At 43.8% G+C, this 17674-nt stretch overlaps 1 protein-coding gene across 1 annotated transcript in view; it reads right to left on the bottom strand.

Annotated features, from left to right (window-relative positions):
* LOC143963611 (solute carrier family 22 member 4-like) overlaps positions 1–16841 on the bottom strand; it is a 155649-nt gene extending 138808 nt beyond the window's left edge. Inside the window, exon 1 of the mRNA XM_077473289.1 lies at positions 16129–16841. Coding sequence (XP_077329415.1) covers positions 16129–16521 — 393 coding nt within the window. The 5' untranslated portion in view covers positions 16522–16841. The remainder of the gene's footprint in view (positions 1–16128) is intronic.
* Positions 16842–17674: the final 833 nt, after the last annotated feature.

Raw genomic sequence — 17674 nt, 5'->3', positions numbered from 1 at the left:
ACTCCTAGCCGCAACCTTCTCTGTCTGCTCGGGTGGATCCCAGAACTATAACCAGGTCTCTACAAAAAGACCAGCACACACCTGACCAATTAGCACTGGTGGTTCTGAAAACCTGGAATGGAGATTTCATCCCACCCAGATCTACAATAAATCCCCAGGCTCCAGGTCCCAAAACAGATTTTACTAAACAATGGGGAAACTGAAAAGTGATTTTCCCCTGAGAAGCCTGGGTCAAAAACTCTTTCACGTCATGGCAGGGCACAGCACTGCCACAGTAAATAGAGACGTTTTACTGCAATGTCACCACAGGGACACGCAGTAAACAATTGTTTCCTAAGTGCCCCATTCACACTACAAGCAGCATATGTCTGCCCTGAAGCATGCTGCAATAAAATGCAGACGTGCTGCATTTTATCACAGTGTGCTACACCAAATCACACAGCACTGCATAGAAATGCAGTGCATCGTGCTGCTGTACATCACTGTCAATAAAGTTTACTGTACGTTTTATACACTACAAAAAAAGAGGAGCCAAGTAATCAGTGGCATTGGGAGGGGGCTAACACGGGCTATAGCTCCGAGTGGGCCCCCAAAAAGCCTTAGGTCTCATATTGCTCAATGAGAATTATTAGCCCCGAGTCCCAAGGCCTGGGATTGGCTGTGAACGTCAAAAAGTTCTTAGCTCCATTCTTTCCAGCCGCTGTCCTCCTCCTGCTCCTACTCCTCCGAGTGTAGCTTTAGATTGGAGGAGGAGAGCGGTCATGTGACTGGGCATAAAACATCAGAGGTGAGCAGTCACGTGACCAGCCATGAAAAAAAGGCGCTAATAAGGTATTTAGAGGGACCGGTTTACAATGACACTGACACAATGTAGGAAGGATCTATGAAAAGGGGCTGGCAGTGATTTTTTTTTAACTTTAGAGTACGCTGGCAGGGCTGTCCTAGGAGATTGGGGGTCTCCTGGGAGTGCAGGGGAGCTGTCTAATGTAAAGGGGGCTGTATAATGAAAGGGGCTGTGTACTGTGTAGGGGGCTGTGTAATTTAAAGGGAGCTGTGCAGTCTAAAGGAGGGCTGCAGTGGCGGCCCGTGCATTAGGGGTGCAGCTGCACAACCCCCTATCCTTGCATCCAGCGCCCTAATCTAAATGCAGTGTGCCATATGCATGGATTCCAATGGGTTTTTGTTTTTTTTAGAAGCACGTGATTAGAGTGGACTTGGGGCGCAGAATTGAAATGGTGATACTGGTGATGTCACCCCCTGAATAAGAGTAGTGTCTATTTGGGAAATGCCTGTTACTGGGTGGGGGAGTCTGATGGGGATATGAGAGACTAGTTTTCCAGCAGGTCTACTTCATTTTTCATTGACAGCATGCAGCAGTGGGCAGATTCAAAAGCAGCTAGTGGACTATAGATACGTCCACTATTGTGCACTGTTAATAAAACCTACAGTTGACCTAATGAGGAACTAGTCTCTCAGTTCTCCACTCACCCCTGTACAAAAATCCTTGCTCATGCACCAGTCACCTGTCACTGTGTACCAGGCACAGCGGCCAGGGAGGAAGGGAAGGAGGGCAATAAGGAAGGAATGTCAAGTGTGTGTCTACCTGTCTGTACATGAATTGGGTGCAAGCTTCGCCACTCTTGGTGCTGCCCCCAATTCTAAAAGGTGTCTACAACAACATTTATGAATCCCTGAATATGTTCCTGCACTTCCTAACCTAAAAGTATTAAAAAATAGGTTTCTATGTCATTATTATTCGTTTTTCTTACAAATATGATTAAAATTTTTTTTTTTAAAGTGAATATTTTTTATTAAAGATGTTTTTTTAGAGATTCTTCATCCCAATTTCAGAATGTTGTTCCTAGCGTGCATAGTAATGGCCCAAAAATGTCTTTCCCCAAACCCACCTACATTTAAGTAGTGGAAAAATCAAGTCAATTATTTTGTGCTAAGGGAAAAGATAGTTTTGCCATGTAGGGGTTGTCTCCAGACGTTTGAAAAGCTGAGGGGCCCATGGTTATCGGTGCCTGGCCTGGAGCCTGTGTTATTAGTTGAAGGATCTAGAAATGTAAGTGGTTGTTATGCCCTTCATAATACAAGACATATAGCTATATAGTTGGTAAGGTTGAATAAAGACAATAGTCCAGTCCAGTTCAACCTGTGTAGGTGTTATGTGTGTCAGTGTTGATAATTGCTAATTATTTCCCATATCAATGTATGATGTGTTCTTTAAAGCCTCGTACACATGATCGGATTTTCAGACGGGAATTGTGTAATGACAGGTTGTTGGTGGAAAATCCAACCATTTGTACGCTCCATCGTCACTTTCTGTGGACAAATGTTGGATGGCAGGCTTCCAAATGTCTGTTGTGGGATTTTCCTATCGTGTACACACAAGTCCGTCAGACAAAAGTCCAAAGTACAAACATGCATGCTCGGAAGCAAGGATGAGCCAGAAGCGGTCAGTCTTGTAAACTAGCGTTCGGAACGGAGAATCAACATTTGTGACGCGGCAAATTGTGAAATTTCGAAATGCAGCGCACATTCCCTTCTTCTTTAATGGGATAATAATGAACCTGCTTCGCTGGTGATACTGATGGAGTTCTGCCAAATGTATTTTAAAAGGCTTTTATTTTCTAGTGATAAAGAGATATCAAGAATAATATTATTATGCTTGTTATTTTATTTATTTTCTTTTTGGTGCAAGTTACCACAACATCATTATCCCGTAGTTTTTAAGATCAAAGATACAACTATGTTGGTGTGTCTTGTCGATTTTACATTGTATTTTTTTAAATGTAACTGCCTACTCCCAAACTGTCATTTGAAGCAAAACTCACAGCTAAGAATTATTCTCCACAATTTTTTTTATTGTTCATTATAATAAGAAAACAAATAAAATTAAACATGCTATCTGCCAACAGAACTTAACCAAAAAAAATACATTTTATGCATCGAAAAATATAGAAAATATACCAAATCTAATCATTATTCACCCAAAAAGTAAAATAAAAGCCTCATGCATGTGTCCTGCTTCTTAATATAGGGGGTCAACATTGCCAAGAGTTGGTGAAAAGGGGGTCTGTCATCCGGAAATAGTTCCAAAAATCATCCAGATTATTCTCCTAGAACTCTCGCAGCAAAGGCCTATGACATAATTGGTTAATAAAGCAACTAATTTTTGATCCAAGAAATCCTCCTCCTGTTCTTGGACTTAGGTCAAAGCAATAACGCCAAGGCTAATAATAAATAACACATTATCTCTTTCAATTCCGCAACATGTCTGGTTGACAAACGGCCATTCTGAAACTAACTGAAAAATACAAAATGAAAAGCGCGAAATGAAAAGCGTGATTCAACACTCACCAAACTTCTACCAACGCAAAATTAGCAGAAGAAGCCCAAAGGGTGGCGCCTGACAATTGATCTTCCTCCTTATCAGCAAAAATATCAATAATCCCCACTGACACCACCAATTATGGAAGAGAGTTCCACATCCTTATCACCCTGACAGTGATAAATCCCTTTCACAGCTTAAGGTTAAACCACTTTTCCTCCAAACTCATTGTGTGCCCCCATGTCCTACTAGTCCCTGATTGAATTGTTTTTTTTTTCAATGCTTGGTTCACCATTGAGGTATTTAATCGCTATCATGTTCCCTCTCAAGCGTCTCTTCTCTACACAACAACACGACAAGGTTCAACTTTCAATATTTTATTGAAAATAGTCAAGAAAACACTTACCGCTACATGTTGCTACTTAGATAAGAACATATGGTCTAACAGGCTTGGTAAGATTAATAGTAGTTTAACCACTAACAATTTTCGTTTAATATGTACTGTTTTCATAGGAGAAAAATCTGATACGAAAGACTGTGCATGATCAGAAACAAAAAAACAACAATAAGTCAAACAAAATGTTCGTACAATTAGTAGCATCCTCGTTTTCAACTTGCTGTGAAACATTGAAGAAAACCAATGGCTTTTGCCCGATTTTCATATAGTATGTTGTACTGGGCCTAAGTGCTCTGTGCCCACTGGCTGGCGAGAGCAGTGACCTCAATATGATATAGCTTGATAAGTGAGTTCAACATTTTGTAGATGCTAAATGAAGAAAGAAAGGCTATTTATAAATATTGTAGTCAGTGTGATGCATAACTGTGATTTATGATTTGCAGTTCATATTACCTGTGTAATGTGTATTTCTACAGCCAATAAAATTGAGAAATAAAAAAAAATCAGATAAGTGTCTTCGTTGAAACCTAAAATATTTTTTTTTAGAACAAATGAAGTTTATCATTCATTTCAGTTCACTTTTTTATTGACATGCAATTGAACTTCAATGTTGAGGGCTCCCCAAACTTGAGGTGCCCAGGCCCCTAAAGGTCTAAATTCAGCACAGGAGGTGGGGTACACCGAGCACAGCGGCCCTGATCTTCAGCATGCTGCTGGTGAAGAAGATTACATTGGTGTGCTATTAAAGCAATAAAAAAAAGAGAGAGACACTTTTAACTAGTACCTCTTTAGAAACATAGGCCTTATCTAATCAATAAAAGCTTTAGATAAGTTAGCTGCAGCTATTTTTAAATCTGTAGCTTTTAATAAAATAAGACCTAGTTATCTTGTCATGAATGTCCTTACAGAACACCATCTGTCATAGTATGACCGCAATCTATCCCATCCTCCCAACAGTTTTTCTGTGTTGTCATGATAACACACATTCCCAAAGGAGAGTAGAAGAAGCCATGCCAGCAATGGGCATAGTCCAATGTTGTCACTATCAGGAAACCCACCCTGAGAAACGATGTACAGCAGTTGCTGGAGTGGCTGCAAAGTGACTGCAGTAGATCTACAGTGCCGATCCACAATAAAGCAGCATTTTCTTTGGAAAGAAAAATAGCATTTTTTTATGGTGCATGTTTGGTTTATTAAAATGAATGCTATTGAATTCAGGTTTATATCTACTTTAAAGCCCAACTAAAGGTATAAGTTAAAATTCAACTCCAGATTTACTATTAGACTTGAATGTTTGTACAGACTCCTCTCCTGTACTGAAATTGCTTACGTTAAAGTGTTTGTTAACTCTAAATTATTATTCATTACCCTTTATTAGAGGCTGGCATACCACACTATCCAAGTCCTTTGTAAAAATGAATGCTCTAAATACCTCTTTAGAGCTGTCTTTAGGTCGGTCACGTGACTCGCGGATGCTTTACAGCTCCGAGACATCTCCTCTGCGGGAGGGGCCTTGATCTCTCTCTGACATCAGCCAGGGAGATCACGTGACCTCCTGCAGAAGAGATGTCTCGGAGCTGTATAGCGGCCGTGAGCCATGAGACTGACCTGAAGACAGCTCTAAAGAGGTATTTAGAGCGCTCGTTTTTACAAAGGACTTGGATAGTGTGGTGTGCCAGCCTCTAATAGAGAGGCTGGCACTGACAATTTTAAGGTTTTTATTTTTAATAGTAGCGGTGGGGGGGGGGGGGGGCAGAGACAGAGACACAGGGAAGGCGCTGACATGTAGGAAGGAGGTGAGTGAGGGGGGAGAGAGGAGAGCAGAGAACACAGCTACTTGATGGAGGGACGCACTTTGACCACGGTGATCAGAGCTGAGTAGACTTGATTATAGTGGTCAGTATAGAGGGGGCATACAGGAAGTGGCAGGTTCAGGGAGGTTTTTTTTTACAGTTTAGAGGGGGGCAGATTACACAGCTCAAGCACTGTGCTGTGTAGTCTGCTTTAGGGGACCAGAATCTAAATTATTATTTTTTGGGTTAATAAAAACTTTCATTTCATTGCACACTGTAAACATCTCACAATATGCATTAGAAGCTGCACCAAGTCAGATGAGGTCCACCTAATTTTCTGGCTGTAGTATATCCAGTATCATCTAGCGCTTTCTTACCAAGCCTGACTGTCCCTGGCTGACTCTATTCACTAAAGTGTTACTCAAGTAAAATTATTATTTTATAATTTTTTTTACTTAAAATACCAAACGTATATGCACTTGCTCCACTCTTGGGTCCCCCCACTGCTGATCTTGGCTCCTCCTTCCCTTCTTGTGTCCCCATAGCAAGCCATTTGCTGTGGAGGCACACGTTGTCTGCTCGCTCACGAGCTGTGTGTCTATGGAGAGCCCCACCCCACTTCCTACTTACAGTATTTGATTGTCAGCAGCAGGAGCCAATGGTTCTTGATGCTGTTAAAGTCCCTGTGTGAAGAAGAGACGGGAGGAGAGATGCACCCATGCACAGCACTGGATCTCTTCTCCCCTCACTTCCCCTTTACACCGTGGGGGAGGATAAAGAGCAATAAAATGTTTTTTGCCTTAATGAAAGAAATGAATAAAGTTAAAAAAAAAAACATTTTTAGCTTTAGTATCACTTTAATTGGATTTCATTTCTTCCAATCAAGGAGGTTCAACATCACTTGAAGATGTTAGCATTCTTCCTGTTTTCAGAAAGCTATGTAACAGAGTGTATTTGATTTAAATCAAGTTGATTTAAATCACGATTAAAATTGCAATTTAAATCACTATTAAAAAAGCTTGAAATCAACTCGATTTAAATCTTAATTTTTAAAGAGCAACTGGCATCTCTGCCCCGCAGCAGCTTCTCCTCTGACCCGCTATTGACACACCGACAGTCCCACTCACTTTAATGAGACGGCTGGTGATGCAGCAGTGACACAACAAAGGGAGGTATGTGGCGGCAGCAGGTGAGTGGATGCCCGCTAACAGGCGCTGCCATGATGGATCTGAAATGACAGGTGCTCTTTAAATGTAAGGACTCATTCTTGCTGGCAGTGTGAAATTGTGTGAATGCATCAATGCAGTGCATGTTATCTCAGCTTGCAGAGCTTGGATTCATTGAATGAGTTTATCAAAAATTTAAATACTGCAGAATATACAGCCTCATGCTACATAACTAAGCTCCATGTCATGCTTAATAAACTAAACTAAACTAAATATTATTGTATCTGAAATAGAAAATGATCTTAAATCGATTTTTACTCCAAAAGCATTTTATTAAAATAAATTAGATTTAACCACTTCCCGCCTGATCAATAACAGATTGACATCCAGGAAGTGGTTCTGTTATCCTGAATGGGCGTCATATGACGTCCAGCAGGATAACATGCCGGTGCATGCACGCACGTGAGGGCATGCATTGCGGCAATCGCGGGAGTCTGACACGCAGCATCTTTGATCGTGACAAGATGCCTCTGTCAGAAGCTACTTACCACGTGGTCAGCTGTGAACACTCACAGCTGATCATAGCGTGAACCAGGAAGTTCCGGTAAATGGTATTCCTCAGTTTGCACTGACAAGGAGAGCCAATCGGAGCCGATCGGCGGCTCTCCCTGTCAGAGAGAGGGTCTGTGCTGATAATCAGCACATTGATTATCAGCACAGCACAGCACAGCACCATCAGATGTGCCAAAAAGGTACCCAGTCAGTGCCCCCTCAGGATTGCCTATTAATGCCCAATAAAGTGCCATCAGTGCCATATAGTGCCCACCAAAGTGCCAGTCAGTGCCCATCACATTGCCAATCAGTGCCCTAGAGTAACACCTGCCAAAACCTCATCAGTACCTCTTCATCAGTGCTGCCCATCAGTGCCACCTGTCGGTGCCAATCAGTACCGCCTATCAGTGCCAATCAGTGCCAATCAGTACTGCCTGTCAGTGCCCATAACAGCCGCTTGTCAGTGCCCATCTGTGCCACCTGTCAGTGCCCATCAGTGCCACCTATCAGTGCCCATCAATGCCACCTATCAGTGCCCATCAGTGGTGCCTCATCTGTACCCTTCAGTGAAGGAGAAAACAAAATTTTACAACCGAAATAAAGAAAACCTTTTTTAGTTTTTATTTTTTTAATTCTGTCTTTTTTAGTTGGTTTAGCAAAAAAATAAAAACTGCAGAGGTGATCAAATACCATCAAAAGAAAGCTCTATTTGTGGGAAGAAAATTCTAAAAATTTAGTTTGGGTACAGCGTTGCATGACCGCGCAACTGTCATTCAAATTGTGATAGCACTGAAAGCTGAAAATTGTCCTGGACAGGAAGGGGTGAAAGTGGCTGGTATTGAAGTGGTTAAATAAAAAAAAAAAAATGATTTAAATAAAAATATCATTTTATTTTTTTTATCCACCCTGCTATACAAAGCACTCTTCAAGCCCCTCTCACCAGCCATGATCTCTTACATTGCAGAGAGAAGCACAGAGACCAAGTGATGACATTTCTGGGGGTAAAATTCAGTATGAAATGAAAACAGAAAGGTTTTGTTTAATAATTTTATTAGCAAGTGATTACACTTCAGCTTAAGGCCCCTTTCACACGGGGCGGATCAGTAATGATCCGCCCCGTGATGATCCGCTTGCTCAGCAGGCATCGCTCTGTTGTCCCCGCTGAGCCGGCGGCAGGGACCGGCAGGGCAGGGACCGTCCTATCAGCTCTCCGCTCTCCTCTATGGGGATCGGATGAGCACGGACCTTCTGTCCGTGTTCATCCAATCCACTCTGCAGATGGATAGAAAAATAGGATTTTCCTCCGTCTGCAGAATCAGACAGTAGCGGAGGCGGACAATAGCGGGTGTATGCGGATATTCAGTTTTTTCAGATGTAAAAACGCCTAAAAACGTCGATAAACACTCAAAAATGTGGCTCACCAATGTTTTTTTTTTTTTAATGCATTTTGATCCCATCAAAAAAAAAAAAAAAAGAAGCTTGCTAACACAAACAAAAAAAGCTGAAAAACGATATTGCAAAAACGCTGAAAGATGTTGAAAAGCTCCTGTCGTTTTTATAACGTTATTATAACGTCCAGTGTGCATGAGGCCTTAAAAAAAAAAAAACACACACACACACCTCTAAACCTTTCTAAACATAAGTGCTGGCCTCTTCCAGGTTGGATTTATAAAAACAGGTACAGACAGACAGTGATTACAGCGGGGCTTTACGTTCGCTAAAATTGATTATTTTTGCTTTCATTTTCACAAGCACTAAAGCTGAAACGCCTGTTCCAGTTGTATGTGCTGACAGAGTAGGTAATAGCAGTTCTGGCACACAGATAACAACAAAGATTCCGACAGCTATAACCCAGGGAAATGACTCTAATATGTACAGGGTGCCCAGGTCATTCACGGGTTAATATTCTCTCAAGTTGTGATGATGTCAAATACTGGCTGTTTCAAGATCCGGAATGGAAATTTCCAAATATCTACTATAGCTGTTACTAGCTTCACTGGGTTCCACCTAAAATTGGACCCTATGGGACCTGGACTATACAACCACAGAAAGGACATTAGATGGCAACCCAAACAGGAAGCAGAAACTTCCTACTCAGTGTTTTCTGCACAGCACCATGTAACGTCTTTTTTATGCAAACCGCTCAAATAAAATAATTTCCAGTATTACCAGTTAACCACTTGCTTACTGGGCACTTATACCCCCCTCCTGCCCAGACCAATTTTCAGCTTTCAGCGCTGTCACTCTTTGAATGACAATGGTGTTGTCATGCTACACTGTATCCAAATGAAATTGTTATGATTGTTATCATTTTTTTCACACAGATAGAGCTTTCTTTGGTGGTATTTAATTGCTGCTGTTTTTTTTTTTTTCATAGCAATTTTGAAAACAGGTAATTTTTCTCCTTCACTGATGTGCTCTGATGAGATGGGACTGATGGGCACTGATAGGCTGCACTGAAGGGCAATGATAGGCGGCACTGACGGGCACTGATAAGGTGGCACTAATGGGCATTGATAGGTGGCACTGATAAGCACTGATGAGGCGGCACTGATGGGTGGCACTGAAGGGCACTGATAGGTGGCACTGATGGGCACTGGTAGGCACTGCTAGGTGACACTGATAGGAAGCACTGATCTGTGGCAATGATTATTAGATATTGATGGGCATTGATTGGCAGCACTGGTGGGCATTGATGGGTGGCACTATCAGCACTGATAGGCACCGATAAGTTGGCACTAATGGGCATTGATAGGTGGCACTGATAAGCACTGATGAGGCGGCACTGATAAGTAGCACTGAGAGGTGGCACTAATGGCTGGCACTGATGGCTGGTACTGAAGGGCACTGATAGGTGGCACTGATGTGCACTGTTAGGCACTGGTAGGTGACACTGATAGGCAGCACTGATCTGTGGCAATGATTATTAGACACTGATGGGCATTAATTGGCAGCACTGGTGGGCATTGATGGGTGGCACTGTGGGCACTGGTAGGTGGCACTGGTGGGTACTGATACAGTAGGTGACCGCAAAATTGTGTCAATCTCGCTGTCTTTATCGGCGAGATTGACACCCTGTGAGCCCCGTAGCGGGAGCCAGAGCAGAGCTGGCACGCATCGGGAAAGGAAAAATTTGTTTTTTCCCTTTTCCAATGAGCGACAAGCATTGCTGACATTGAGGCCTGTTTCCACTCCACGCCAAATTTTAAATAAAATACCGGCATGGGTTCCCCCTCCAACAGCATATCAGGCCCTTAGGTCTGGTATGGATTTTAAGGGGAACCCCCTACACCAAAAAAATGGCGTGGGGGTCCCCCCAAAATCCATACCAGACCCTTATCCGAGCAAGCAGCCCGGCCAGTCAGGAAAGGGGGTGGGGACAAACGAGCGACCCCCCCCCCTCCTGAACTCTACCAGGCCACATGCCCTCAACATGGGGGGGTGGGTGCTTTGGGGAAGGGGGGCGCCCTGCAGCCCCCCCACCCCAAAGCACCTTGTCCCCATGTTGATGAGGACAAGGGCCTCTTCCCAACAACTCTGGCTGTTGGTTGTCAGGGTCTGCGGGGGGGGCTTATCGAAATCTGGGAACCCCTTTAATAAGGGGGCCCCCAGATCCAACCCCCCACCCTATGTGAATAAGTATGGGGTTCTTCTTCCGGGCTCCTCCGCTATCTTCTTCCAGCTCTTTTGCTAGCAGTGGCCCGGTCTTCTGCGTCCTTCTTCCCTCTTCTCTTCTTCCGATGTTGACACGACACTGTCCCGCTGTAATGCCATGTGCGATGAGTTATATAGGCATGGGTGGGGTCACGGGGGATGTCACACGGTGACCCCACCCCTCATGACGTCAAGTCCCGAGCATGCTGGGACTGTGACGTCATAAGGGGGGGATCACCATGTGTCAATACCCAGTGACCCCGCCCCATGCCTATATAACTCATCGCACACCTCGCGCACGGTATTACAGAGGGAGAGAAGGTCGTGTCAACATCGGAAGAAGAGAAGAGGGAAGAAGGACGCAGAAGACCATGCCACCGCTAGCAAAAGAGCTGGAAGAAGATAGCGAAGGAGCCCGGCAGAAGAACCGGAGAGCGGGAAAAGAACCAGAGACCGGGAAATGAGTCTGGAGAGCGTAAAGGAGTCGGAAGAGACCCCGAAGTCGGAAGAAGACCAATGGAGCTGCCTCATAAATTACATTAGAAACCTGTGTAGTGTGTTTTCTTTTATTGACACTTTTCACCAGGTGAATGGGTAGGTACGATGTACCCCATACTCATTCACATAGGGTGGGGGGCCGGGACCTGGGGTCACCCTTATTAAAGGGGGCTCCCGGATCCTGATAAGCCCCCCGCCCGTAGACCCCGAAAACCAATGGCCAGGGCCCCCCATGTTGAGGGCATGCGGCCTGTTACGGTTCAGGGGGGGGCACTCTCTCGTCCCCACCCCCTTTCCTGACCGGCCGAGCTGCGTGCTCGGATAAGGGTCTGGTATGGATTTTGGGGGGACCCCAACACTGTTTTTACGGCGCAGGGGTTCCCTTTAAAAGCCATACCAGACCTAAGGGCCTGGTATGCCCCTGGAGTGGAACTCATGCCGGTTTTATTAGAGAGGCCACATTGTGACATTTTCCTATTGCAGCCAGCCCGAGATGTACACTGCCCTGTCGCCAAGAATCAGCGCGATGGGATCACGCTGGAAACACATTCTCGCGGTCATGTGAACAATACAATGCGTGCGGGAGTAACATATGCATTCACATTTAAGCTTAAGCACGGTGGGACGAGGGCATTTTACATTTTTTTACTTATTTTATACCAAATTTTAATTTATTTATTTTTTTACACTTTTTTTAGTTATTAAAATTTTTGTACTAACTTTATTGCTATCACAAGTGATGGACATGGGCCATGACAGGTCCTCTTTTTATGTAGAGATATGGGGTCTATTAGACCCCGAATCTCTCCTCTAGCCTCCCATGCAGCTGATCAGACAAAGACGCTAGCGGCCAGGTAAAGAAAGGGGCAGAATCTGGAAAAGACTAACTACTTGTCGCTCCCGGTTTCCTGGGGTTACAGAGAGAGAGAGAGAAAGGACATCAATGGCCTGGGAAAGGGCGGCGGTAATGGGAGGGGGGTGGTAAGATGAAAAGATTGATACTGGGATGTTGCCTGTAGGTGCAGGCATCATCCTGGTATAACCACTGAAACCGGAAGATGTCCATGGACATCCTACGGGCAGGAAGTGGTTACACACCAGTCTTAGTTTTCTGCACCCCCCGTAATACAATTTATTACCTTGATCTGGACAATTCCCTTTAACAGACCAAAGTGTCCAGCATGGATTTACGGTTAGAGGGATGAGAGAAACCGTTCAACCACTTGCTGACTGAGCTATAGCTGAATGTCAGCTACAGTACAGTCGTCCAGTTCTGGGAGGCTGTCATATGACAGCCTCCTGTGATTACGTTATCCGGACACTGCTGATCAAAGGTTGAGGTAAAGAGCCAATCAGTGGCTCTTTACCATGTGATCAGCTGTGTCCAATCACAGCTGATCACAGAGGTAAACAGAAGTCGGTTATCAGCACTCGTTTGCTCATGCTGACAGCATGAGGAGAGGATAGGAGAGCCGATAACCGTCTTGTGTAAAAGGGACATGTACACATGCGCAGTCCCAACAGTGCCAGTACTGCTAATCTGTGCCCACCAGTGCTGCCAATCTGTGCCCACCAGTGCCTCCTCATCAGTGCCGCCTATCAATGCACATCTGTGCCACCTATCAGTGCTGCCTCAGCAGTGTTTCCTCATCAGTGCAGCTTATCAATGCCCATCAGTCCCGTCTCATCAGCGCACATCAGTGAAAGAGAAAAATTACCTGTTTGCAAAATTTTATAACAAACTATGAAAAAGGGAAAGTAAAAAACCCAGTGGTGATTAAATACCAACAAAAGAAAGCTCTATTTGTGTGAAAAAAAAGGTAAAACAATTTAGTTTGGGTACAGTGTTGCATGACCATGCAATTGTCATTCAAAGTGTGACAGCGCTGAATGCTGAAAATTGGCCTGGGCAAGAAGGGGGTAAAAGTGCCCAGTAGGCAAGTGGTTAAAGCTGATCTGTATGTTTTACTGAAGATAAAAATAGATTGTTTCAAATAAACAATTTTTTTTTTCACTAATACATGCAATGCCTGCCGGTGATATATGAACTGTATGTAGTCTGACCTACATACTGTATACAGCGCTGTGGGTCATTCTATAAATGAATACAAAGCTTTCTCTGATGTGCAGAGATTGTGACGTCACCCACCAGCCTCTACACCTCAGCCAATCATAGGAAGCTTTGTATTCATTCATAGAATACAAAGCTCCCTGTGAATGGCTGAGCAGCACTAAACCTGACTCAATTGTGTTCAGGGAGTGGGACAGGAAGTCCTTGTCCAGCTGCCAGAACAAAGTGCTGTATACAGTATGTACTGTAGATGAGGCTACATACAGCTTATTATACTGGACAGCGCACACAGCCATTTGTTAATGAAGTAAATAGATTGTTAAGACCGGCTTGGTTAAAAACTTCACAAAAACTTGGAAATCAGCTTTAACATGGACAGCAGTGTTTACAATGGTTGGCCATTATTTATTTATAGAAACATTTTATACTAAAATGAAAAATAAATTGCTGTAACTGCTTCAAAAGTGTTAGCAGAAGTTGTGGTTTTCCTTGTTGGTTACTAATAATGTAAAGACCATCCAGAGATCGATTAGGCTGGCCATACACTATACAATTTTCTTATTTCATTTTCTTTAGATTTACCTTCAACTATGTAGTGCAAGAGCCTGCCTGATTACATACACATTGAAAGTGTTTCGGTTTGATCTCATATTATACAGTTTTGGTAAATCTAAAGAAAAATGAAATAAAAAAATTGTATAATGTATGGCCAGCCTTGGTCTATCTAATACAACGCTTTCTACGGATTTATAATGCAGCTGTCCAAGGGTCTCTACATTGCTCATCCATAGATGCAGTGAAGGAGTCAGTGTAGCCACCCTAAGGCAGGTGGTGTGTTACTGGCTGATCACAGGTGAAAGTAAAGTGATAAATGCCTGATAAAAGGAAACGAATGCAGCCACCACATCCAGTGATTGGTAAGCTACTCTACTAAATGTTAAATTCTTGTTTTGGGGTCTAATTATGTTTTACAGAAAAATTACCACAATTAGATTGCATGAGGCTCAGTACACACTTGTGTGATGCCCGACATTCACAATTGCGATATCTGTGCAATGAGAATTCAGCCATGCAATTTGTAAGGCTGAATTCGCATCACATTCGCAACAAAATGGTGCAGGACCCCTTTTTTGGTCCGCACTGGAATCGGATCACATGGGTGTTCATACCTATGCGATCAGATTCCTGCACCATTTCACAGTTTGCACTGCGATCTACAAACAGATCTGGAGGTGTCATTAACTTTTGTATTGACACCCGCAGCAGTCCGCAGAGGACAGTGTGAACCGCCGGCCATTCAGGTGTGATGTGGGAACCTGCACTGGAACCGCAGTTCCCGCATCACACAAGTGTGAACCGAGCCTGAAAATCAATTCCAAAGAACAATATTTGTAATGTTTGATTATAATTGTACATTCATTGTGTATTGTTTAATAAACACGTTTCCTCTTGAACTGCCTACCAATCAGCAATATGTCATGTAGTATTACAATATGTGTCTATAGAAACCAAACTGTACATGTTTTTTTGTTTATATATAGGATGTGTTTTGCACATTTCTCATTCTTTTTTGAATCTCGTTGCTGCTGATCTCCTCTAGCTCCTTTCAGCCACTTCCTGTCTACTGGCATATGCTCCAGCATCTCAGAGCAGGCTGAGTTGATTGCTCAGAGCAAACATCCTTGATAGCCCTTGTACACACCGTGTTGTTGGATAATCCGACTGTGTGTGGGCTCCATTGGACTTTTTCCGACCAACAAAGTTTGAGAGCTGGATATAAAATGTTCCGACAACATGATCCGATCGGACTTTATCCGATCGTTTGTAGAGAATTCCGATCGGACAAAGTGCCACGCATGCTCAGATCAAATTATGAAACCAAAGCTATTGGCTACTAGCCTGAACATAGTCCCGTCGCAACGAACGAACGTCATCACATTCCGAACAATCGGATTTTCCGACAACTTTGTCCGACCATGTGTGTGCAACACCAGTTTCGGACAAAATCCGTCGGAAAAAATCTGATGGATTTTGTTGTCGGAATGTCCAACCGTGTGTACAAGGGCATAGAGACAATGGTGGATCATGTCTGTGCAATATACGTGCTTGCACCGCAGCTTTGCTTGTATCAATTCGGGGGCATGAAAAGCTAAGCTGGCCATACATGGATCGAAATTCATCTGGTTCAACAGGGGTCAGCCGAGATTCGATCCATGTATGGGCACACTAAGTGTACCCAAGACAATTCGTTGATCAGCTTGGGTACAACCAGTCGGCTGGAATTTTTATATACGATTACTGCCGGTGGCTATAACTGGTAGCAGTAATCATTGTATTCTGCCTGCTGGGAAGGTCTCCCGTGCCCCTGCTGGCAGAACACAATAGCATCGCAGAAGGCGATAGTGTTGATGGGGGGAATTAAGGGATTTTCTTTTATTCCATCCATGTTGAAAGGAAAGTAAATCGAATCATCTATGGGCTGCCTTACGATGCAGGGGCACATTCCACAAGAAGTGACTGAAGATGAACCTTCATGGCAGAACCACCAGCTACTATATTAAAATGACAGGAACACCTTGCTTACAATGGTTACACTTTTTATACTAAACAACTAGTATGGAACACAGTGAAGCTCAGAAGATGTTGATGGACACACTGACCTCAGTGATGACAGTGGAGTGATAGATGTCCTTGTCATACTCCCATCCATCCAGACACTTCTCCTTCTCCAACTTACTGACATTGATATGTAGTCCAGGAAGAAGCCCCACATCAGACAAGTTCCTCAGGGTGTCCAGCTTGTACCTCCAACACCTGCTCTGTACCAGAGCCCCATCCTTCTCCTCCCAGGGGATGCTGACATTCCTCCAAGCCAGGCTCAGGTTGGCATTGTCCGGTACATGGCACCGGTGCTCAGGGGTGGCTGCCAGGAACATCACAGACATGCCATTGAAGCCATTGGGAATGGTGCTGGCACTAAGCAGGAAAAAGACAATAAGCTGGTAGGGTCCCCACTCTCCCAGGAAAGAGATGGCTTGGTCATAATCAAGCATGTTTGAATTGGTGGTGGAGGGGTAGTTACTTCCCTTGGACTAGGGGTAAAAGATCTGATCACCAGGACTGCTTCATGTTATTAGTAAAGTCATTAAATGTACTAAGAGTATGAAGGAGTAACTAGAAGGGGAAGAGTGCAGCCTCCCATTCACTTACACAACACAGAGCATTATGTGCACACTTATCACATGGTTAGAGGTGGCTCGGGTAATGTGGGCATCCCATCTTCATCCAGCTCCAGTGTGACCCCCAGGCAATGAAAAAGGTGTCAGTTCTGTGATCTCCCAGCCATGATGTCCCTGGATTGGATGGTCCCCTCCCTGGGGTGGGTAGCATGTATCTCTCCCCTCCCACCTGTCAAATGACACAGCATATTCACTCCTCTTACAAAACACAAACCCTTAACTCCCTAGCTGCCGCTTCACTGCGCAACTTTTCTTTTGTTTGATTGCCATGCTGCCAGCAAATGAATCATTAACGCCCTCTCTGCCATCCTGCTTGCTTACATATACAATGTTCTCCTGTTATATAAGCTCTCTCCTATTAGAGCTGCCATCATTCTGTACACAGCCGAAGCTGCTGACTATGTACAGTGCCCAGCGGTGAATTCATTTCACTGGGAGTCCCTGGGCTGCCTTCAATTTATGGGCAACTCTGCCAGTTTCAGGGTCAGTGAACCTAGACATTTAGGTTTTGCTCCTGGCATCAGTTTGTGAAACGCTTTTGAAAAGCATTGTTTGAATATTGGATCTTTTGCAGCTGTATACTGTATGCTGTATATGGCTTATTTGTTGGTTGTAGAGAGCATGCATACCGCTTGGTAATATTAAAATAAATCTTAACGCAGAGTAGACATGTGCACTGTCAATAAACATTTTGTTTCATTCCTTTAAGTTTTGTATTAGAATTCATTTGTATTTCGTAATTCGTGTCTGAAAATTCAATTTGGATTCGTATGAAATACTTTTTGTAACAATTACGAATGTTCGTTATGATGAATTGATCCTTATGAGGGGCCCCCACCATCCCTGTGCTGTGCTCATTATGAGGGGCCCCCACCATCCCTGTCCTGTGCCCATTGAGAGGGGCTCCCACCATCCCTGTGCTGTGCTCATTATGAGGGGCTCCCACCATCCCTGTGCTGGGCCCATT

Source organism: Lithobates pipiens, unplaced genomic scaffold (assembly GCF_037356315.1).
Source record: "Lithobates pipiens isolate NorthernLeopardFrog02 unplaced genomic scaffold, aLitPip1_a1.2 Scaffold_8, whole genome shotgun sequence".
Classification (NCBI taxonomy): Eukaryota; Metazoa; Chordata; class Amphibia; order Anura; family Ranidae; genus Lithobates; species Lithobates pipiens.
This window is presented reverse-complemented; position numbering and strand designations above follow the sequence as displayed.